At 37.1% G+C, this 24,679-nt stretch overlaps 2 protein-coding genes across 2 annotated transcripts; one reads left to right on the top strand and one right to left on the bottom strand.

The window, feature by feature from the left end:
- Positions 1–8: 8 nt before the first annotated feature.
- ankrd22 (ankyrin repeat domain 22) lies at positions 9–6,454 on the bottom strand. The gene is made up of 6 exons (XM_088917104.1): positions 6,182–6,454; positions 4,271–4,462; positions 2,927–3,034; positions 1,869–1,946; positions 1,268–1,366; positions 9–397 (listed from the first exon to the last, which is right to left on the bottom strand). Exons 1-6 carry the CDS (start codon positions 6,200–6,202, stop codon positions 323–325), a joined length of 573 nt encoding a protein of 190 aa, XP_088773230.1. The 5' UTR covers positions 6,203–6,454; the 3' UTR covers positions 9–322.
- A 7,219-nt stretch (positions 6,455–13,673) lies between these two features.
- stambpl1 (STAM binding protein-like 1) lies at positions 13,674–24,198 on the top strand. The gene is made up of 10 exons (XM_088916386.1): positions 13,674–13,777; positions 14,391–14,608; positions 15,204–15,279; positions 16,458–16,550; positions 17,528–17,843; positions 18,177–18,301; positions 20,010–20,147; positions 21,105–21,217; positions 22,127–22,226; positions 22,388–24,198. Exons 1-10 carry the CDS (start codon positions 13,697–13,699, stop codon positions 22,442–22,444), a joined length of 1,317 nt encoding a protein of 438 aa, XP_088772512.1. The 5' UTR covers positions 13,674–13,696; the 3' UTR covers positions 22,445–24,198.
- The last annotated feature ends 481 nt before the right edge of the window (positions 24,199–24,679 follow it).

The raw sequence follows: 24,679 nt of genomic DNA, 5'->3' as shown, positions 1-24,679 counted from the left end.
CACTCATTTACAGTCAAGGTGGATTACTTCTTTAATTGTATTTGAATAGAACTTACTGTTAGGCTGACTCTGCTTTTTAATTTTTAATTTCAGTTTATTTAACTGTAAAACTGAATAATTTCAAAAGAAAGTCTTTCAGTCATACACAATTACTGCAACTTTCCACCAACATTATAATGAGTGAACGAATGCAAGAATAATGTACCAAGTGAAGCATGTAGCCCTGTGCACACTACTATAAAAAAACAGCAATAACAAACTTATGACAACAATGAGACAAGAGCCACTGAAATTTGTTGATTCTCACAATTCCAACTAGCATTTAGACCTTCTTCAGCATCTGCACAATTTTTTTAAATTTTAACCTCTTTGCAATATCTAATGGGGTATCACCATCCTGAAAGACAAAATAATTAACAATTAGTGTCATCAAGCTGAAAGAAAACTTAATTTGATAAAGGTCTGCTTGTTATTACAAATAACAAATCTTAGAGTGGATTAAAGTCATTTTTCAGTCATTAAACTGATTTACAGTACATTAATTCTACTTCACCACTATTCACTTAATCCTAATGTTGCCTTTTTAAGAAAACATTATGTGCGCATAACACCTATAATATACTCTTTCAGTTTTAAGTAAGATTCATGTATGATGACTGGTGACATGATAGTATAAATCTTTGTTATTCTATTTGAGTTGATTCTGTGAACAACACAGCAGTGTTTCTATTTATGTGCTGTAGTCTTAGTTTATATTTAGTAAAGCTAAGAGATTTCAACCGTGCCTCCTAATTGTTGCAGTCACTTACTGTAAGTACAGTGTTGCTGAGCCATGCATAGACAATGATACAAACAACTGTTACACTTAGCTCACACCTGAAGAAGGCTCCACAGCCGAAACGTTGTGTTTTCTCTCTTCTTTTTTTCAGCATGGAATAAAGCTATTACTTGTTCCTTTGCAGCCTACGCATGCTGACGCAGCTACCCACCTGAACTACTGTTACACTTGTCACGATACACTGATATGTAAACCATAAATTCTTGAAATATAATTAGGCATCTGGGTTGACCATTGCGTTCCATGGCGTCTGGGTTATGTTTACTGAGACTTTACATCTTTGTCTGTTTTTTTGAAAAGCAAAGTGGGGAATACTAAAGTTACTGTATTATAAGCCAACAAGCAGACCCCACGTTAAGCTGTGCGAAACAAAGGATGCATGTCAACTACAAGTGGAAGAGTATTACAATACAGGGAAAAAAATCTCACATTATTCTTTATCGAAGGATCTGCCTGTTTTTCCAAGAGAAGAGGGATTACTCTGGAACTTTTTCCTTGACAAGCATAATGAAGTGCTGTATTTCTTTTCTGCAACAAAGGGTAAAATAACAGGTTATTTTCACTGTCTATAGAACTTTTTTTTCTTACCTAACACACTAGAAGATAAAATATTCAACACTTTGTAAATGCAATTTCTCCAATAGAGTAAAACAGCTTTTGGGTGAATGCCAAATTACAAATTAGCCCAAGTCTGAACCAGCTTTTCTAGACTTAGTGCTGCTTTGCATTGGTTTTAGCTGCACTAAAAAATATTCAGTGTTAAAAGGCTGTCAAGCCTTTTTTTCTTAACCTTCATGTATTGAATTTAATATAAATAATACCTGTAGTATTTAATCACATAGAATTGCACTGATAGTTACCAAGAAGCTAGATAACTAGCTTGGAAATGATTCCATTTTGAGGATGATGAATCACTTCGGGTGGAGCAATTTCAATACCCCGACATGTACATGACTTTTGTAATTACTTTATAAAGCACTGAAGAGTAATTCTGAATTTGCATTTCTTAATGAAGAAGACATCTTCTTACATTATCTGTAGCATTAATGTCGACTGTGGTGCTTAATAGCAGCTGCATTAATGTCACATTCTTCCTCAATTTTTCCTCCTGTTTAAAGAACAAGATTAAGTTTAACAAGAAAGCACAGCTGTTGTTCCATTTCCTATACATGTGCATACTATATACAGTTTGTATACAGACTTGGCACAGGCAGATATCCAGGTTTATAAAAACTCCACACTGCTAGCAACATACTGTATGAACGGTGATGGAGGGATGGCTGATGTTCTGCAGTCCCTGAAAGCCAGAAATGACCAAGACCACCAGTCGATTTGTGCTTCTGACAGGGGTTTATTAAGGACCTACATTCATTCCTGGGATTTCTCTTCAGTTACTGGCCAAGCCATGGCAGAGCCCTGAAACCCAGATTTTCTTTATCAAAAGTCTGTTGTCTGGGTAATACAAGTGGAGACAGCATCTTCCTTCTAACCACTGCCCCTCTAGGACAGAATGGACAGGCTCAAGCCTTTGAGGGAGAATTTTGACTGGACAGGCATTAGGCATGTTTCCTGCACCTGCCGTCAGCTATGACCAGCAGAGCAGGTTTCACAGGGTTCAGTGAGAGCTCCTGTGCTGGACCGCTGCCTGCTATCTTGAGGATATCTGGTATTACTAGAAGCAGGGCAGCACAGTGGACAGTGGACAAATGGGGGAAGGTAGGATAAGTTGAAAATCTCTTGGGACTCTGTTTTGAAGTTCACTTGAGTCTCCTGTTTAAGGCTAGGCTTTCTGTAGACTTCCTACGGCCAAGAACTGTTCTTCTAGCTAGTGTATTTATCATTCTAACTGGAATGGCCTTGTTGGATCTCTAAAAGCATCTATTACCTAGATCAAGGCTTTGAGGTTTAAACCCAGTTACATTTAAGACATTTACTTTAGTTTTATCGATATGTTCAAACTTATTTTTTTATATATTAAAATATATTTTTTTATATAATAAAGGTCTCATTTAAGATTATTAGATTTATTCTCCACAAACTGTGACATGGCAGACAGTGGTTTAATAATTCCACAGTAAAATAACATACCATTATAAGCAATCCAATTAATAAAACAGGCATCAAAATTATAATCATCAGATAATCCAGGAAAGTAAATGTTCTCTTTGCAGCATAATGCAAGGATGTCCTCTTTTTCTGTTGGCAAAGAAATAAGGTTGGTTAGAGCAAAATAATAACCATTCAATCCTAAAAGCACTGCAGTTTTTCATGTTCTGCATACTGTAAATCTATTGCATACTGTTTCATTCAATTAGCAATTCGTTTATTTTTCAAACATCTTCAGAATTCCAGTTCATTGGATCAAGAGAAGAGCAGTTACTGAATTAAAATGGAATATCTTTCTGGAGAAACAATCCTCCTGAGATTTGATAGTATCTCATTACTATACTTTTCATGTATTATGTCCTATACGTAAATTGTACTTTAAAGTATAGAAAAGATTCGTTACCGAACGATGTTTTTATTATGTACCAGTAGCACCACTATACTGCTGATAACATAACAAATGAGGAAACTTCTTCTCCTGTTGAATTAAGGGAAAATTTAGGGATGTCAAGACTGGAATGGGACACTCCTAGCAGACCTCTGGTCTTATAAATAGTGTCAAAGGATCTTTAATGACTAAATAGTCAGGACCTTGGTTTAACACCTCATTTAAAAGATGGAACTTCCTGCAGCACAGTGTCCCCTGTCACCAAACAGTAGCATTGGTTTAGAAATTGTGCTCAAGAGGGAGGACCACCACCTACTGGTCCCCCAGCACCAACCTAGTTTAGCTTACAAGTTACTCATCCCAGCACTGCCCAGGCCCGGCTTTGCTCGGTTTCCAAGATCTGACAAGGTCAGACTACAGGATCTGATCTCACTGCAGTTCTGCATTTCCTGAAAGCTTGGAACTACAAATACTGAGGTTTTTATTTTCCCTTGGGAACTACATGGGAAAACTGCACACTCTACAGTAAGTAAATTAAGTGGGCCCAGGGAAATTGAGCCCTTAGCCATCTTCAAAGTTAAGTTTTGTTTTCCTCTGTTTATGCTATGTTTTAAGTAGGCATTTTTTTGTTTTCACTGAATTTAAAATCGTGAATAATTTTAAAACTGATATTGCAACAAGGAAATTATGTCATTTGTTTTTTGTTAGGCCAAATGTTCTCAGGTGAACTGATTTCTTATTAATGTTATTTTTGAAACTTATACCACATAAATAGCTATTTAAATAAACAGCAAACAAATGAACATTAGAGAAGGATAGCCAGTTCACGCCCCGTCTAGTCATTTGTTCACTCAAACAATAGCAGTTATTTATTAGATTTAATTGAGAAGGCAATGGAATTTACACGTTTCTCCACATCGATCACGTTTAACTCTTACCTTGTTTCGGAGTGACACGTCTGCCTTTTTTTCCAGCAGGTACATCACGATCCTAATGTGACCCTGTCGGCAGGCAGCTATCAGTGGGGTGTCTCCAGAGATGACATCTTGGGCATTTAAATTCTTGGGGTCTTTCTTCAGCAGCCTAACCACCTCCCGTAGGTCATTGTCATATGCAGCTTGACAAATGGGCTACAGAAAGACAATCACATTCAAATGCTAACTAAAATATTCTTTGTTCAAACAATACTCCATGTTTATAGTCAACTTGGGTCCAGTTAATTTTGTGGAACACCGTCTCCCCTAAAGTGTGACTTATATGAATTGTCCTTGCGATATAGTCTGAATAATGGAGTGTTCCTCCAAAAGAGTTTTTACTGATAAACATGGCAGCGAGAGAGATTAGAACTAAAATAAAAAACAGGTTAAGTGACCTATCTTGCCAAATTAAAGGTACCAAGTATGACAGGCCCTACTCGGCCCAATGACATCATTTTCTGCAAAAAGCACATGACACCTGCTATGTTGCACCTACCATCCAAAAAATACACCTCCAACATTGAAAACATAAGACTGTAACACAAATTTATCTGACAACTGAGAATGGAGAGACACAGTTTTGTATGAAAGATCTGAATAGCTCACAAAATATTTTGAAAAATAAGGATTTCTTTTGTCCCCAAGGGCAAGGAAACAAGCGCCGTCAGTCAATCTAAAAATTAATTTCTAACGACCTGATAAATAATAGTTCATTTTCTCTATTAAACGATTCTTTAAGTACATTAACGTTCCAACAGCAGAAAGGCCTCCGTTTCGAATCTTTTCAGTAGCAGTTTCAGTTAACACAGCTGAAGTCTACTGAATGAAACTGGCTGCATTTCCCCATACTTCAGCCATCTGCTAACTTAGGACCAAACATCCCAACAGTTACCTAAGGCAGAACGGGTAACTGAAGCTGCTTTCATGACATCACTCCTGTAACTGAATGGACAGAAAACCTTACCGTTATCGCCAATGACATATTACAATCGACATTGCCTGAAAGTATTTCAAGACATGTTGCTACAAATTCCTGAAACAAAAGGGTACCAGTCACTTCCTTAAACAATGGGCATTTTCGAACGAAGAACATTTTGTAAACTGATCATTTTGAAAGAATACACCATGTATTTTATAACACACATATATTGAGCATGATATATCTTTTACAGTAACTTTCGTGCTGAGAAACATCTGAAAGCAGTCTAAATGGATAAAAAACGAAGCTATTACGTTGCCTGAAAATTGTATAAACAGACAGTTTATTCAACACTACACTTAGACTGACATTTCTAAAACTACAGACCGCTGTACACTGTGGTATAAGCACTGTCGTTAAAAATCAATTTACCAATATACTATTTTTTAAAAACCATCCGCTGTTATACATTAACAGCTAATAGCTTAAATCAACCCATTAATACATTAATAGTTTAAATAATCCCTAAACCATGTAAAAAACAATAAATATGATAATTAAAAAGATTGCAAAGCAATCAAATATTGTACATGTACCCTTTAATACTAACTATCCAGTCTTTTAAACAGAACCCCAAATCACGCTTTCTGTATTTCATGTTTCTGTCTAGGTATAACTTTAAATTTTGGGCCGGCCTGAAAAACAAAAGGTTCAATTTCGTATAACAGATTTTGACATACAGTAGGCCTAATAAATGTCAAATGAAGTGTTTTGAAAGATACTAAGAATGTTACGAAGTTCAAACAGCTAAAATATCTGAGAAACATAATACGTTGTAAAAAAGACAATCACAGCAATCTGCATTTCTGCGCAAACCGTCTGCGATATTAAAAACGTTTTACTCCGTTTTAAAGATACCATTGTAACATTCAGGTAGCTCTTTGGAACAGTACCTCGGAGTATATCAACCCCATCTCCTCTCCAGCCTTCCTGCGTGACTTAATCACACGCGTGTCGCACCTGGTGATTTTCAACCTCTGTCGCACGAAAGTCGGACTTGCAGTGTGATTTTACTTGGCCACTGGAAGGACTTTCTTGAACTTCTCTCGTGTTAAGTCTTTCAAAAACCTGATGCTTCAGCGTGTGTCATCGTAAAAAAAAAGTCCGCCTTGAGAGGGTGTGGTTAAAGGTTTTTTAACGCGCCTAGTCATAAAGGTGACTGAGACATCTTCCTCTTGTCGCATCAGGTATGTTGAAACAAAGGGGATATCAAAGTAGAAAGGGAAGAGAACATGCACTGCTGTTGTCGTTGTTTTCGTCATTAAATGACGAAACTGGAAAACACGGAGAAGTTTTGGGAACCGCTTCGCCACACCTAAGGAATGGGGTGGAGACCGCATAGGTATTTGGGAGGAACGTGACGTCACTAGGTAGTGCAGTTGTATCAACCTGTCCCACATCACAGCATTTGCTCTTACGAAAGTGACAGACCCGTATGGACATCCTGTTGGCGTATTGAGAAAAAAAACTCGAAGCTTGAGGTTTAATTGAATGCATCGGGGAATCAGCTACCGTCTGTAACAGAATGGAGATATTTTACTTTTTAGGCTGTTAATAGTCTGATATTAGCTTCGGAGGATGATCGATTGATACACAATAGCACATTCAAAACAACGATTTGAATTTAGTCGAGGATATTCACCCTGGAGCCGGTGTAAAAATTATAAAGGGATGTCAATAAATTGATATTCTAACGTAATGTCTATCTGTTCTAATTTAATACCACTGGCTAAATAGAAACTACATAAGTTTATTGCTTCGCCTGGATAGACAATAAACTCTTTGTTTTTCATAATAATACGTATTTTAAAAAAATAAACTAATGAACGGGCCATATTTTTGATGCCATGAAATCTAAAGATTTTTTCACAAAGATTCTGTGATGGTGATGAGACGTGAAATAATTATTTTTTTTTACGTGAAAGAATTACTGTAATATGTGACTTGAATGCCACTTATTTTGTAGCCTATATTCAGGCAATAAGGTTGCTAGGAAACAAGGACAAAGCACACGAATCGAGCGCCCTCTAGTGAAAACCTACAACACTTGAATTCTTCCGCATTCTGTGTACTGAGGCGGGTTAATTTATAAAACACGAAATCAGTACCAAAGAAGTAACATAAGCGTCCATGCAGTAAGTACTCAGTATTACCGCTGTGGAAAAGACTAAATAAATTATAGTATAAAAAATATCTGTAAGACTATGGTTTACCCAACTAGAAGACCTAATTCTGTCCCTTTGTGATCCATCTCTTATGCTGCTGTAAAATGCAATTCCTTTCTGATCATATCAACAACAGTTCAGTCATTAGTTGTTGTCTTACAGGGTCGTAATACTTGGGATTAGAACAATCCTGACCAGATGCTCTGACTGGGCAAAAAGGTTGAAATCGCTTTTTATAATGGAGAAAAAAACTCTACATATAAAGCAAGGTTGAATTAAGGACACATTTTCAATCTACGTGTACACATATTTTTGAAGATCATAAAACATAAAACGTTAACATAAAACATAAAACGATCAGTCCCATAAATCTGTTGGTACTGTAGAGAATTAAGCATATCTGCTTTATCTGTGGAGACTGCTGTGGTACAGCAGTATTTTATTAGTTTTGTATACTATGATGAATAGAAAGCATAAACTGTTTAGCAACTGTTGCATGTACTCTGATTTGCATGGAAGCAAACAGTATTTCAACTCGTGTACGTGAGACCAGACATCTTCAGCGCCTGCGCTCTTAGCATAAATAATTGAAATACTTCCTCTTAAAGGCGGCTCTGATGGTTTCTAGTTTTTAATTTTGAATGTTCATGTTCTACAAAATATGCCTCCAATGCATAAATAGTACCGCTGTGTTTCTCCTTTTTTCTTTTCGTGCTGTCAGTAGACGGTGTTTCAGTTGCAGCATTGCATCATGTATGCTCAGGACACAGATTTAAAACTGGGTGTACTCAGCAGTGTGACAGTGCTCGTAATACTGTCAGGTTATTGATTTGAAAAATTCAAGGAATGAAGCGCTTCGGATTGCAACTAACATGTTCTGCTAACGCTGTGTTTGAGTAACCAGCCCCCTTTTTTTTACTTATTTTTCCGTGTTCTCTCTCCCACTAAAAAAAGACATCTTTGTATCGAAAACACTGCGGAGGGGATTACATTAGGAGGCTTGTGTAACAATGTCCCCTTCCTTATAGGATACTTAGCTTGCGAGAGCGCTTTCAGCCATTTTAGCACCGGTAAAGTTTCAGTGCCTGGTTCTGTTTTCATTTGGAACAATGCTTTTTAACACACAAAAGCCAAAAACAAGAGCTTCGGAAATCCATACAGCAACTGCTATTGGCTTTTATTGACACGAGTCGCTCTTTTTACAGTGAATTCTAGCATGCTCTACATGTGACGATAGGGGATGCGGGAGAGTGGACGAACAGACGCAGGTAAATAACTGGTAAGCGTTTTAATGGATTTTTATGACGAAACATATATATATTTTTAAAAATCATAGTGTAGCTTTTGATTCCATGTCAAAGTTGTATCAGTGCGGTTGTTTTTCTGATTAAAAACATGTATAATCTTTTGCGGGAGTCATGTTTATATACAAATAATACGAGGAGACTTGAAGAATAGTACTTTGTTCCCATTTTCTGTGGAAAGATTTAGGACGATCTACCAATCATAACCCTGAGACCACTGAAATGTATCAACGCCTGTATTTTAGTATATGTTTTATGGTGGTTCTATTAATTTGCATTTAGTTCTCATCATTGCACACACAGACACTATGCTCTACGAAACGTTTTCAATGAACATACTTTAATTTAGGTCCCTTTCTGTTGATCATGAGTTGCGCACATTCTGAAATATTGCTGGGAAGTGCATTAACTAACAGAAATGTAAATCCAGTCAAAATATCCTGATATCTTAACTGAGGTACAGGCGACGGATGTGCCCCTGTCCAGGTGCTATTCATGACCGCAGCGTATTCTAAATGAGTCCGCGGCAGCTGTGCTGTTCTGTGTCAGGCAGGGGGAAGTGAAACTTTTACGCACCAAAATTCAAATGTTTTCCTGCCCGAGAATCATGCTTAACTACATCTGCGTATGTATATCTGTGTATGTGTAGAGATGTGCATATTTTTTCCCGCATTTCACTGTGTTTCGGACAATTACGAGTTTCGACACGTTCTTCCCATGTTTAATTTATTGATCGAATTTTTGTACATAGATTAACTAGTTATATTTTAATCGCAATTGCTTGTTACGTGTAATTTTTTATTCCTAGTCATCAGTGACTTTACGGTGTAGGCGAATGTGTTTTTTTTTAAATTAGTAAATGATCTACAGTAACTGAACATAATAATTTAGGCACATGCCTTAATGGTAGCTGTAATAAATATACAGTAATATCCTGTTTTTAGCGGACTGCTAAATTAAATGTTTATAGAGATTCAGCTTGTTCTGTGTGAGCCGATCATTCTATATTATATAAATTAGGATAACAAGGGTCTAATAGAATCTTACTTTAATAGGATGTGCTTTGCGGACAAATGCAGAACAGCTTGACACAAATGTTCCTTTAATTAGCTGATGGAGCCTTTTCTGAAATGGAGTATTAATTCATGTCTTATCCCAGGTCTTTATTCCCCCTTTCTTGTCGTCTTTCGTCTTTCTTAATGATTGGTATGGATCGACCCCTAAGGCAAAATGTCTAGTGTTACTATTTTGGCAATTCTTTTTACTCATGTGTTTTCCACATTAGAGTCTCAGCTATCTACTGGTTAAGTCTGAAAGTATAATTGTCCCCTGAGCCAGTCTAATGGAGGTGTCTGCAGTCATATTTGCATTAATGATTAAGTTGACCTTATAAAAGAGGAGTGATAGTGCAGCACAAGGAGAAACTATTGAACATCCTGTACAATCATCTTGGTGACAGGAATTTAATCATATCTAGGAAACTGGGCCATTTTTTATCTGAAACCTGGAAACAGTGTGTTATAGAGGTGTCTATAGAGGAAGGAGAGGTGCAGAAATTGAACTGAAAACAGGAGGTAATAAAGAACTTCTCACACTTACCTGTAGCACAAGAGGAAAATTTGAAGACTTAGCAGTAGAAACATTGTTTTAGTATTAATCCAAGCCACTATAAAATGTGTCTGCATTTAAAAATAGCTAAATGTGGGACAATAACAGAGAATAAAGGACTGTGGAAGTTTGTAACAGGTTACCCAGCCACAATGTTGAAGCTAGTACTCTGACTTCCATCAAGAAATGACTGGATTAGATTCTTGGATCAATTAGCTACTACTGAGAATAGCTACTTTAGATGGGCTGAAAGTCCATCCTTGTTAACTTTCTTATTTTCTTTGTTGAAGGAAAAGTGGCTTGGGCTTTTTATACATACATTGACTTTTTCACTGTATTTTTACAATAACACTGTCTTTTTCTCACACATTCCTTAACATTTATTGCTTCAGTGCGGAAAAAAAACACATTTAATTAGAACTCAGAGAAAATAATGGCTTTATTAGAAGGCAATTTGCAGAGTTACAGTGGACTAATGGTAGGTTAAGGATGGTACGTGCAGGACAGTGGCGTATATCAAAGAAACAGACGGAACATCATCAATAAAACATTGCCATAATTATATGCGGTGCTGCCTGATATTCACGTGATTTTGGTTTCCTGTAAACTATGCTTTAAATTTGTCACTAAAATCCTCTTCATTCAGGCTATTCACCAGATATTTTTGTGGTACAAAACATATTTGCAAGCATTAATGTGTACATCCCTAACCATAAAGGCCATGGCGATTTTTCTTAACACAATGGGCCTTGAGCAGAACTGGCTTGAAAGAAACGGTAATGCTCTTTTTGAAAGCAACAGTGAGTAACAAATTGCAATGTCAAATATCCGGAACAGCTGTCCCACACAGCTCTCGGATCGAGAGCTAACATGAATAAGGGTGCTGTGACAAATCGATAGCGAACCTGATAGCTTGCTTTTCAAAACTGGCTGCTGTAGAAGAGGAGATGAGGTGTGAAGAAAAAGCTCCGTCGCTCTTCGAGTTTGGAGTTCTAGGTGGCAAGCCTCTCAACTGAAACATTGAGAAAAAAATCATTTGAATAATTCGGGCTTGCCTCTTGCACATAGTCCTAGCTCGAATCGAAACTTCAATCAGTTGTCAATCACAAATTACTACCCAAATCCTGGACTTTTTAAAACGTTTTTGATCTCCAAAGGCTTTTTCATTCTATAGAAAGGAGACCTGCCTTCAAGTTTAGCGTTTAAAGTTTGTGATTTACAGGTGAGTCCAAGCTTGATTTAAGTTGAGTAATAGTGCGAAATGCAGTCAGTAACAACTTGAGTCTGCTCTTGACCTAGGGTGTCATGTTTTGTTTACTGTTTTATTCCATAGGTTGTATATGGAGTGTATTCAGTGCCTCAAGTACATGTAATGCATGTGTATTTGTTTGTTATCATACTGATGATCCTGATTTGTGAGGTGACTGAATTCTGGTGAATAATCCTGCCAGACAATCTCTTGGTTTTGCCACACAAGAAACCTATAAACAGCAACATCCATAGTAAAATCCCTAAAACAAAAACCACAGATTTCAGCTCTTATCATTGTACTAGCACACAAGCCTTTCTTTGTGTCCATGTGTGCAGCATAGCTTTGCTCTTGCCCAGTAGTTCTGCCCTGAAGTTTGGAAACAGAGAGGAAGTAGCTGTACCGGAGAAGTGTGTGGCTTCTGGCAGAAGGCTTCAGCTGGCAAACCCACACTGCTTTTTATGCCCAGCGAAATGACAAACCAAGGAAGGCTGTGATGATTGCTTTGATTGGATAAGTCGGGCATGCTACTAAAAAACTGGCTAAAGACAACCACTCTCATGGCATTTTAAAGATTGTCATTTATAAATTACATTTTTTTAATGAGAGTTCCAATCTTTTTCTGTTTAGATTGTAACTCCTTCTTATGTTTAGCGTAAAAGGAAGCAGAGTGTCTTTGTTTTAGTCTCGCATGCCGGGCTTGTTACTCTCCTGCAGTGACAGATAGTTCAGAGTAACAGATGGTGTCAGAATTGCCCCGTCTCTCCCCTGCTAGCGTGCCATGGGCGTGGTGATTGAATTGCACTGTGAAGGGTGGCCTTTCCCCCCCGTCCTCCAGTTTCGCTAAAAAAGACTTGTGCTGTGTTTCAGATGAGGAAGGAACCCTTACCCCATTCTTTCAGACGCTTTTTGTAATTTAACACTGGATACATGAACAGCTCCGTGATCCTTTAGAGGTAAAGAAACATTTTTTTAAAGATTTTTTTAAAATGTTTTAGCACACATCTTGGACATAGTTTTGTTTTTAAATGACATAGCACCCTAAGGTTGTAATTCTGAAATCTTTAATCATAGAGCTGAAAACAACACAAATGTAGAGTCTAACAAATAAAACTCATACTATATTTAATCAGCTAGATTTTCATGGCACACATATGAGTTCCTTTTTTAATAAACAGACTGTGGCCTATGATGATGTGCAGTGCATTTCTCCGATGACTTTCTAACAAGCCTGGGTAAAACATACCCGTGTCTTATACTCTGATACACTCTGTATTGAGAAATGAACCCAGTGTGGTTCCAGAGCTGGTCCAACGCTCCAGAGCTGGCCACAGTCTAACAAATGCTGCTAAATATACTGCTCTAATGTGGCACAAAGGGTGGAGAGTTTGTCTTATACTGTATCTTATCTTACGTTTCTTGGTATTATACCTACATTATTGTTTGCTCTTTGTTGCTATGGTGACATTACCTGACTCCTGCCAGTGATAGTGCAATTTGTGTTGAATATGTACTGTGAAGTCATTCACACGTAATATTAAGGAACTGCAATGAAATTTTGCTTTTAAAGTGTCAGAACCATTTGAACCTGTCTCTTCCGACTCAATGATGTACTTTAAAAACAACCGATGCATCAGTAGAGCTTCCATCTAAACAAATAAATAAAAGAAACACATTAGTCATCAGATTTTACTCCATAGTTACAGGCTACCATAGCAACTACAGTAGAATTTCTGTTTGGCTCTATAGTTACAAATTAAATGCTGAAGCAAGGTCTTTTCTCATTTCTGTACAGTGTATTTAAAACTTGTGTATCATAAGTTTTATTTTTAAATGTAATAAATAATAACATTAATTCTTTTTATAGTCTATTTTTAAGTCCTTTAATGGTTGCAGTTCAAGGATCAGAGTTTTCTTTTTTGACATGTACAGTAAGTCTTAAACTAGCTGTTCCTAATAGGTAACACTCTTTAGTAAACCGCGATTGCAACTCCTTTTACTGCGACTGACCGTGTAGTGTCATTAGTTTAAATTGATTTGTCTTCATTCTCTTCAGCATTGCAAGGCCTCTGGAAATGACAGATGGATGCATTAAGAAGAACAGATCCTCCCAATCTGCAGCCCACTGGCAACATGGACCAGACGTTTAGCTTCAGCACACTGGTGTGCATTCCTCGTTAGCATTTTTGGCATAGAACAAAGTAAAATTAACAAAGTGTCTGCTTGTGAGTCAGAATAATTAGCACTCGCTGCAAAGCAGGTCTGCAACGTAGGTTTTATCCATGCTGTGGAGGGTGCTTGGTAGCAGTTACATTTGTACAGCTCTTGAGAGGGCTTTTTTTTCTTGACCGCATATAAAAGAGTGTGTGATGTTCCTACCATCAGTCAAGTGTCCAAACTGCAGGAAAATTCCTACTAGTAAAGCTAAGAGGAATCGAGATTCCTCATTTTTAAAAGATTTTTCAAGGCGAACAAATCCTTTTTAATGCATTTATGTATACAGCTGACTTTTGTTATATTTAAGCCTTAATCTGTTTACTTCCTATAGCACTTAACACATGTTTTCATTGCAAGTTTCCCACATGAGCCCATCGACAGGCGATTCATGATTTGTCACATTTTCTTCATACATTACTATGGGTTGTGTAGACAGCGACAAGTTCAGTGTTCCCTTGTCTCTCAGTGGCCAGCCCCCACTGTAAAGGCTGGGTAGGATCGTGTTCCGGGGACGTCATCTGATAGCCAGATGTTGTCACTGGCTGCGATTTCCTTGCAGAAGAAGCTGGCAGCAGAGCCAGACCACACTGATGTCAGCCTGCCTGCCGTGGAGCGCGTTCGAGCTCTGAGCAAGATGGGCTGCAACATTGAGATCAATGAAGACATCACCCCCAGGCGCTACTTCCGCTCCGGGGTGGAGATGGAGCGCATGGCAGCTGTGTACCATGAGGAGGGCAACCTGGAGAACGCCTTTGTCCTCTACAACAAATTCATCACGTAAGGAGCTGCTGTGTCTGCCGGCCTTTTTGCTTCTGCAGGCAGTACTCTGTCTTATTTTTCATTTTCGCCAGTGATTTGTCATTGTCAGCAACCGAAGTTGTTTTTTTTTCTGTGTGTAAAACACGCACTAGCTCCCATTGCCACTGCTCCTGAGATTCAACTGGTGTTGGAATTGGTGATTGTGAGGTCGTCAAAAGAAAGCTGTTTTTAACCGAAGCCCACAGAAAGTCTTAGTTTTCTAAATTGTTTTCAAATGAATGCGTGGATTAGATCAAAAAGTATAGCCACCGGCCAAAGTACCCAATACATGATGGAGATTTAGGATTAGGATTAGGATTTCCAGAGGCAAGCAGTCCTGACCAGACAAACGTCTGGGGTTTGCATACTTTTAGTCTTAGGTCGCTTATGGTTTCGAGTCAATTGGAGCCTAAGACATACAGTATATTCCCATTAGATCAGTGTAAAATTTATTTTAACAAATAATTCAAATCAACACAGATGTTAGGTAAGGAATTACATACTGGTATTAAGATGCTAAATAGAGAGTGGCTCTCATGTACATTTTAGTTACATAAAACTTTTCATTTTTCAGTCTATTTGTAGAGAAACTTCCCAGCCATCGAGACTACCAGCAGTGTACTGTTCCTGAGAAACAGGTCATTATGAAGGTAAGCCAACACATGGACATGCCACCACAATTCCTTGGTATAGGTTATTATCCAGAAGCATTTGCAGTACTCTTCCAGCTTGTTCTAGCCTTATTGTCCTTGCATTACCTCCATTATCGTACTTGCATGATTGTTTTTCCTGTACATAGTGTAAACTTTGTATATACTGGATTGCAAGTTGCGATTTCAAGGTGTAATATTATTATTATTATTATTATTATTATTATTTTTATTATTATTAATACTTAACTGAAATAAGAAAGGAGATATTTTTATAGTGTTAATCAGGAATATTATGTGGTACAACATTTGAATACACTAGCAATCGTGCTCTGTGTATGGTTTTGACTACATTCTACCCCACACACCTTTTGCTGAAAAAACATTAATAATTGCAGCTACTTTATAATTCTGAGTCAGACTTAATGTCAGTTGAGAGACTGCAGCAGAATGAACGCAAGAGTAACAGCATGACAAAAGATATTTTGAGCTTAAAAACAACAGGTCTGCACACTTAATGTTTAGTAAAAGATATGCAAATCAATGTTCATGCTTGCGTATAAGCCCAGCTCAAGAAAAGTGAGATATTGCATACATTTCCCCCTCAAACTACAGAAGAGCTCCAGGCTCATTGGAAATGTGTGCATGCCCTGTGCGAGATGACTCATGCTCCCACTTTGTTGGCAAAGGATGGTTTACACTGGCACTTTTCTTGGGATTTCTTTAGGTTTCAAAAAAATCGTAATGGCTTTTTAGATTTTTGATCATGAACAGAACAAACAAGTGTTCGTGTGTTTCCTTGAAGTTGTTCATACTGAGGCAGTTTAGTCTGGTTCTCTTTTAAAACCCTTTGAAAGGCTTCTCAGTCTATTTTGAGTGTTTGACAATTAAGAAATTCAGATTATTTTAAAAGTTTTTTTTCCATTCAAAAGACTTATCAAGGCAATCTTAGAAACACCAAAGCTGAAGTGTTTATCAGTAAATTACACTAATAACTGTTCATATTTTTTAAAGCAATCTTCATTTTTGGTCAATGCTCATTTCTTTTTACAGTACATCACAAATAAGCGGATAATCCTCTGTACTGCCTGTACAGCCTAATGACATGATGACATTGTTGTAGTAAGAATGGACCTTACAGATTAACCACACTTGGATTGCATCTTTTATATTTTCAGAAATTACAAGAAGCTTTTCCAAGAACAGAAAAATTGAAAAAGCTCCTTCAAGAGAAGTATAATAAAGAATACATGCAGCATGTGAAGAATCAAGTAAGTATTTCATGAGCCATTAAATGTTGTTGTGAAAGTAGTGTGTTTTGTAGCTGTTTGCAGCAATATTCCCATTGTCAGTGATCGAGCTGAAACAATATAATTTACTAAATACAGAAATCATCATTATAAATTAATTTTTAATTGAATTGTTTGACACAGAAAATCCCCTTTATGTAATTTTAAGAATGAATCTTGACCTCTGTATTTATCTGAGTTACTGTAGATTTCGTAGTTCAAAGGAGTTCCAATATTATTAAAAATATGAAGTACATTTTACTGCCCTCATTTCTTTCTCTGATTAGGCAAATTAGTTTTGAAATTAAAGATCTTGACCCATTTTAGTATCTGAACCTACTTTAAAAATGATAAAGGTTTATATTTTCTTGTGCAGGGCAATTAAAATAGAACATTACCGACCCGAAAACACGATGTTAATTGAAAATTAAAATTAAGTTTGTTAGTGAGAGACATTTCACCTCTTCAATCAGTGCTCACTCTCATGTAGGCGTTGTGAGACTTCCATTGTAAAAAATGGTAGATGGTTCTGATAAACTGTCTTTCAGAGGAAAGCATGCATAGTCCTCCTGTGTACCCTGGTATGATGGGTGAAGCAATAAACCAACTTAATCAAGATTCAGTATAAGTGAATTAAATCATTGGTGACTTCAAATTGTAAAAAATAATAAAAAACTGGGAATCTTCCACCATATTAATCATTGTCATTCTTATTTGCAAACCGTAACTTTTGTGGTATATCAGCAGTATTGTTCAGTAAAGAGAATCGGGATAAGACAACTTAATTTTATGGATTGATGTGTTTTTTCTTGTTATGGCCTCGGGGAGATAGTCACCTATGTGACAGTAGGCCAGCATCTTTAAGAAAAGGAAAAGCATATGGCAGAGCTGGATCACCAGGATAAAAAGATGAGTAAATGAAAGATGAAGCTGAAGTCTCAGTTTTGCTTGCCCAACAGAGCAAAGCTGTGGAGCACTCCAGCCTGCAGATGCAGAAGCTGTCTTTGCTAGAGGAGGAGAAGCAGCGAGTGGCCCAGCTGCGCAAGATGCAGATCGAATCAGAGCAGTTCCGCTACTTCGAGGACCAGCTGCGCAGGCAGGAGCAGGCCAACAAGAAAGACGAAGCTGTCCAAAAAGTGCCTGAGCAAACCGACGGGTCCTGCCTGGCTCGTCCCCCCAAAAACAGCTCCCGGCTGGACCCCAGCCACAAAAACAGCCAGTCTCCCCCTGTCAACAGGGCCCTCAAATCTAGTGCCACGCTAGGTGCCGTACAAGGTGAGTTCCTCCTTAGATACTAGGGCTCAGAGAGGCAAGGTAAGAGGAAACGTCCATACAGACTTTGTATTTGCATCCATAATGTTCATAAAACACACTATTATCTGTGATTCATTTCTAATTGTAATTGCAGCATCTGCATTTAAATATAGGATGAAAATAACTGTGATATAAGTATGGTCTCTTGTTATAACGTTGCACCACAGCTTTAATTAATTGTGAAAATCACAATTTGGTGTGTATTTAGATACAGGCTGTCATCAAAGAACTGTTTATCTTTTGAATTCTAACTGTGTAAGAGGATGCATTTCATATTGTGCTCTTATATTACAGATCAGAAGGTGGAAGGGCTAAGGAGTGTTGTCGTTCCTAGAGACCTATCTTACAAGTTTCTGCTTCTTGCTGACAGTAATACAGCCAGAGGGATTGAAACCTGTGGGATTCTTTGTGGAAAACTAGTAAGGTCACATAAAATTCCCCTTTTCGTGAAGGTTAATCAGACACAAACAGCCTGGCTTTCAAAAAGGGCAAAATAAGAACTGGATCTAGAAGTTATATCTAAAAACTTAGTTAATTATTTAGTTAATTATTTTGAATTCTAATTGTAACTTAGATTGAAATTAGAATGGTCTTACACATTTTTTATTTATTTAATACATTTTAATTGTTCATTTTTAATGTGCTTGTTTTTGACTTCAAATTGAATTTATGTATTGCAAAAAGTATGAATTTAGAAAGAAAAAGCACTGTCTTCACCTTTATAGATTTTAAAATAATCAAATCTTTTTAAATGAAGTAAGAAATGTTTGAGATACTTAATGGAAACTTAAAAATCACAAAAAAATATGAACATAAGAAGATTATAAATGAGTGGAGGTGATTTGGCTCATCCAGCCCGTTTAGTAGTTTGTAACAAAAGGATCTAAGGATCACATTCAGCCATGTGTTGAAAGAAGCCAGAGACTCAACCCTAGCGTTCTTATTTATAAGATCACTTTATTAGCCACATACAATTTCTTGTATTAGGAATTTGTCTTTTCGCATACCCCAGCTTGCTCTCCATGAGACACACAGGCAGGGAGGAAAGCTTGGGGTCAGAGCACAGGATCAGCCATTGTACAGCACCCCCGGAGCAGCTGGGTTAAGGGCTTTACTCAGGGGCCCAATGGAGTAGGATTCCTCTGCCAGCCGCAGGATTTGAACTGGCAACCTTCCAGCCACAGAGCCAAATGGACTTTGATTTTTTTAGAATGTATTTTGATAATATGTTGAAATATTATATTCTACATTGTATTATATTATTCACTATAATATTAGGATACATCATATGCATATTCTTATATTGCCCCTTTTGAAAATCTGGTTGAAAAAGTGTATTTTGTATGAATGCTGTTATAGTGAATAATTCAGAATTATGTTACATATTTTCATCATGGTCATAGGCAAAAATATGTGTAGCACTCTTTTGGGTTTGTGGCATACTGTAAGTATGCAGCCCACTGCTTTTTACATATATACACAGAATTGCCAGAGGTCTGTATGGCAGTAGGTATGGCTGATCAAATACCCACCAAGTTTAGTCTGATTGTCTTGACGAAAGTCCATATTCTTAGACTGTGACTGGGGAAGTTAAAGGTCAAAGGCCACCAGGACAACTAGATGGACATACCAAAGAGGTCACAGTATTTAATGGTTGAAATGGTTAATGTTCACCAATGGGTCAATCAATATGTATCCTAGCTATAAGCTGGTTTGAAATGCTTAGAAAGACATTTACATTGTAGTTTTACGCTTCTGCAGTCCCCAAATGTGTCTTGTTAATTTGTGTGTTAATTTTCTCTGTAAAGCAGGTTGAAAAAAGAAAAAAGAAACAAAATACAACAGTTAATAAAGATAAAGATTAATCACTCTTATCAAAATAATTATTGATTTGGCAGCCAAAACAACAACCTTTTTTTCCAATTAAAAATGTAATGAAAAATGTGTTTAATAACAAATCACATTTGTATCATATTTATACTACATACACCTCCCCCAGTGCTGGAATACACAGCCACAGAAAGCAGAATTGTTTATTGTATAAACTCTAGCCCTTTAAAGAAGCTACTAGCATGTTATTCTCACTTCTGCACCTGTAACCTCTCAAATGTTGTTTTGGTCTGGCAGACTCATAATGAGTTTATGATAACTCATGTGATAGTTCCCAAGCAGTCTGCGGGCCCAGACTACTGTGACATGGAGAACGTTGAGGAGCTCTTCAGCTTCCAGGACCAGCTTGACCTGCTCACACTGGGCTGGATTCACGTGAGTCCTCTTCCACTTGTGCCCGTAAACAGCACGGTTATCTCTGCTGTGTTTCTGCTACATCATCTGAAAGCTTGGAAGCACAGGTTTTAAGAGCTAAACTAGTGATATGAAAAACCTTCATGAAGAAAAATTGCTCAATTTAAATCATTGTGATTTACACAAATGGCTCCTAGTTCCTAGTAATAACCAAAAATGCTGCATTTTACTGCGCCCTTCTGTGAGGTTTGACATGTTAGACTATGACCATGTAGCCTAACATGCAAAAATCATTCATAGCTGAGAGTTTTACATTTTTCTTTGAACAAACTAATACCAGGTGATGGATAATGTCTACTGAATAACAATAAATGACTCTTAATCCTGCTGTTGTGATACGCCTCTTAACAATGTTTTTTTTATGGATGTGAAGATAAATATGATCATATACTGTTCAAGCAGAAAAATGATTTACCTGCACAGGCTAAGCAGGCTGTATAGTGAGAAAAGAGCATTTCAGTGCATTGTATACCTAACTGTATTTTGAATGGGATTTTATATTTGAGCCCCAGTGAAGCAGAATTTGTTTCATTTGCCCTTGAGCCTTCTGAGCATCGGGCTTTGTGGAAGGATTGTAAGCGCTGATGTCTGCTGTTAATCACTGTTCTTGAACATGTCCCTGAGAGGCTGAGTGTAGTGGCCAATCACTGAAATGCTATTTATGGATTTCTGCCTCTCTGTATGCGGCCCCTGCTGAAGAGCTGTGTCTTTCATATTGAAATCTGTGTTTCACACTATAAATTGAATGTACAAAGAGGTTAGGTGTCTGAAGCAGTTTATCAGGGGCTTCCAATTCTATAAAGGGGATGTACTGTAGAAATTTTTACTTCAGTGGCCCAAGATGGAAATCTTTCAAAAATGATGAATGATGCCTCTGCATGTTGCTTGCCTGTTTCAAAACCTCTTCTCTGGTCATAGACACACCCAACTCAGACGGCTTTCCTGTCCAGTGTGGATCTTCATACCCACTGCTCGTATCAGCTAATGCTACCAGAAGCGATTGCAATAGTGTGCTCTCCAAAGCACAACGAGTAAGTCGGAATGTTAAATCCATATACTGGATATGGGTTTCTTTGCCATTTTCAGTTTTGGTGTGGGGGTTTTACTATAATTTCTGACGATGTACCAAAACAATACAGTATATCACAGAAATGGAAACATCTAATATTATTTTTCTACAGAATTAATACAGAAGTTTTTAAACTGTGCATTAAAATCTGTAATATTAACAAAAAAAAACTTTTTACTGCAGTTATTAACTTAAGTATAATATATAGTTACAGATAAAGCTTCCCATAATTCTAAAATGCCAGGTCTATGTTCTGTAAATACTTTAAGACAACATTTAAGTTATGGTCATATGTGCAGAATTGTCAACACAGTGACACTGCCACCTTTTCATGGTGTAATCATTGGCACTTGATTGTGTTTTCTCAGCACAGGACAGACTTCATTTGTGCCTAGAAATAAGAGCTGCTGCTCCTTTTTTCTTTTTTTTTCTCAAATCTATTCTCATGGTGGACACATGCAGGAAGTCACAAATATCTCACACAATCATAAAATGCATAAATGAGTTCATACACATTAAAACTTTTAATATTTGATACTACTCCATGGCCATTACTGTATTCTTGTTAATATACCATTTTGCAAAAATCAGAGGAGCATTATGATGTAAAATAATGTTGCGCTACATTTATAAAGCATTAGCACAACGCCAGGAACTGGCTCAGTGGGTGTAATGTGCTGCTGAACTGTGTGAGCCTGAATTCTGTAGCAGCTATTTCAAGTGTCTATGAAAGCAAGGGTCTGGATATTTTATGTTATATGCCAACCACATAGAAGTGCATAATCACCAGGTATAAATGCATTCAAAAGGAATTTTTATTTTCACTTTCAACCTTCTTGTGAATTTGTGTCTTATTTTTTGTTGCATTTAGCACTGGGGTGTTCAGACTGACAAGCACAGGAATGGGGGAGGTAGCAGGATGTAAAATGAAAGGATTCCACCCACACTCCAAGGATCCCCCATTGTTTAATGTAAGTGTCCAACATAGCTTCTTCAGTGAAGGTGTAATGGAATGCAGAATCTTCTGAATTTAGTTGTGATTTTATATGGCATCTACAGGGGTTAATCAGATATCAGGAAGCACCGGTCATCTGTTTCTGTGAGGACTGACACTTCCTGTCATTATTTCCAGGTCTGTAACCATGTTGTTGTGAAAGACATGAAAACAACTGTGCTGGACCTGAGGTGACAATGAGGACGAACCTCACCAGGAGCCATTCTCTATGTGGCAACCATTTTGGCAATTCAGAAAGCTGGAGTTTAAAGTTTTATATTTATATCTTTGTTTACATGAAGGCTTTTGTATTTATTTATTTTTTTTAAAGGTACTGTGAATTGATATCGTTTTGCAGACTGGTGTGAACATTCATTGTGAAGCTATGACAAATGCTGGTGAGTTTATTTTATTTTGCTATTGTTTCAGTGGCTTGCACTCTGAATTCACATCGCTGCAGAGCCAGGTTTGAAATGATAACTGTCTGAGACTATTAGACTTATAAAGCCATATGCCTCATTTCCAAAACTTTAAACTCTAAAATCTTCAACTTGAATTACCCCGAGGTACGTGTTATAAACAAAATGAAAAGGCAGTGGACATAGAATGTGTGTTGTGTACCTGGGCTACTTTTGCATTCTTTAAGATTAATTAATTGCCAGTGGGCTCAGTTTGCCCTACATGCAAACCATGAACTAATTTCCTGTCTAATTAACTTACCATGGGGGTAAGTTTGTACTTAGGGAAAATTAGACCTATTATAGTTTTGCTAGTATGGTGATACAATACTAGGTTGTAATGCTTGAAAAAATATTTTACGAGCAAAGGGTAAAATACAAAGATTGTAGACAGGATTAAGGGACATACTATTTTGCAGACAGCATATACAGTGCTTTCTTGTTCAGTTACAAAGATAACTATACTTCCTGCATGTACAAGGTATTAGAATCTGTTTTAGCCAACTACATTCTTATAGCAAAGTAGAATTTAAATTCAGAAGTAGAGTTCTATCTGTAATTCCATTTAGGAAATTTTATTTGTTCCCTAAAATAATCTAGATGTGGTCTTTAGGAGCTAACAATCAAGAATATTAAATGCTTATTAACATATTAAATTTATTTTAAGATTTTTTTGTGTATTTTGGGAACTTGATGCTTTTAATATTTTCTTCAATTATATATTTTTTCTTAAAGGTGTAAGTAAATTTTTAACTGACCAAAAAGCAGGTTACATTCTTGTGTTTTGAATGCACTGTAATAAGAAAGCATGAAAGACTAGCCTAAGAAAGCAATGCTTGAGGATAATAATAAGCATGGGCATTTTCCTGATAGTGAGATACTGGAAAACAAGGTGTCAAATAGTGTATTAAATTGCCTTTTTTATTTCAAAACCAAATTGTATAGAATGTAACAAGCAAAACAATGAACACGCAAAGCCTTATATTAGGAGGGAGTTGTTGCTGTTGACATTGTGTCAGGGCAGAGTTCTATGATGATGACAGCACAAGACTCAGGTATCACAAACATCATTTCACATTGTGAGAAATGTGGTTCTTTCCTCCTTGACACTCTTGTTACAGCTTTCTTCCCAGTGCTTTGATTTTTAACCTCCTCTGTAATTTTTGAGGCATTGCAGAAATGTGATGTTGGGATCTACTGTCATTATGAAAAATGTGCTGTCTTTGCTGCTCAGAGCTCTTTACAATTAACACAAGTGCTCTTGCTTCTCCGTTTTATTCCTTTTTATTGTAAAATGTGTTGTTGGACTAAAGCTGCAAGTACAGTGACAGTGAATCTTGTCCAGTGGCACAGTTTCTAAATGCATAGCTGTGGATTAGTGTGACAGCAAAAGTTAAAGACAGAGATGGTATTAAAGTACACAAGTATCCATACATACCAACCACAGTATCCTCTTCTACTGCCGTTTTAATAATAAAAAAAGAACTTACACTTTGTCTCATTGCGTTTTTATGTGTGTAGTAAAATGGGACTTCATACTCTTTTATTGCATAGCAGTTTGCCACGTACAGTACCTGACTGTGTACTAAGAAGAATCTGTGGTTAAACAGAATAAAAGAAATAAAGTATTCTGGGACACATACTACCAAACCACAGTGGCTCTAGTTCTTATACAGTACAGTAAATATTTACTACACTGGAACAAGTAATAGGTTTATTCCATGCTGAAAAGAGAAGACAGAAAACACAACGTTTCGTCTGTGGAGCATTCTTCGGGTGTGAAGATGCCGAAATAGCCTAAATGTTGTGTTTTCTTTCTTCTCTTTTCAGCCTGGAATAAACCTATTACTTGTTCCTTTGCAGCCTAACCATGCTGACGCAGCTACCCACCTGATTTACTAAAATGTGTATGCATTACTCATTCATTCAATATTCATTCAGACTGAGAGTTTGGAATTCAGCAATACAGTAC

Source organism: Atractosteus spatula, chromosome 5, assembly GCF_055471065.1.
Source record: "Atractosteus spatula isolate fAtrSpa1 chromosome 5, fAtrSpa1.hap1, whole genome shotgun sequence".
In the NCBI taxonomy this organism is placed as follows: domain Eukaryota; kingdom Metazoa; phylum Chordata; class Actinopteri; order Semionotiformes; family Lepisosteidae; genus Atractosteus; species Atractosteus spatula.
Note: the sequence above shows the minus strand (reverse complement) of the source record. Positions and strands in the feature narration are given on the sequence as shown.

What these genes read in the sequence shown, in the direction of transcription:
- ankrd22 (XM_088917104.1), bottom strand. Translation starts at nt 6,202, where the DNA reads ATGGGGTTGATATACTCCGAG. An exon ending in TAATTGGATTGCTTATAATG is followed by an intron (nt 1,947 to 2,926) that starts GTATGTTATTTT and finishes TTCTTTAAACAG; the next exon opens with GAGGAAAAATTGAGGAAGAA. An exon ending in ATCCTTCGATAAAGAATAAT is followed by an intron (nt 398 to 1,267) that starts GTGAGATTTTTT and finishes TTTGTCTTTCAG; the next exon opens with GATGGTGATACCCCATTAGA.
- stambpl1 (XM_088916386.1), top strand. Translation starts at nt 13,697, where the DNA reads ATGGATGCATTAAGAAGAACAGATCCTCCCAATCTGCAGCCCACTGGC. An exon ending in TCACACTGGGCTGGATTCAC is followed by an intron (nt 20,148 to 21,104) that starts GTGAGTCCTCTT and finishes CTCTGGTCATAG; the next exon opens with ACACACCCAACTCAGACGGC. An exon ending in AGGATCCCCCATTGTTTAAT is followed by an intron (nt 22,227 to 22,387) that starts GTAAGTGTCCAA and finishes CATTATTTCCAG; the next exon opens with GTCTGTAACCATGTTGTTGT.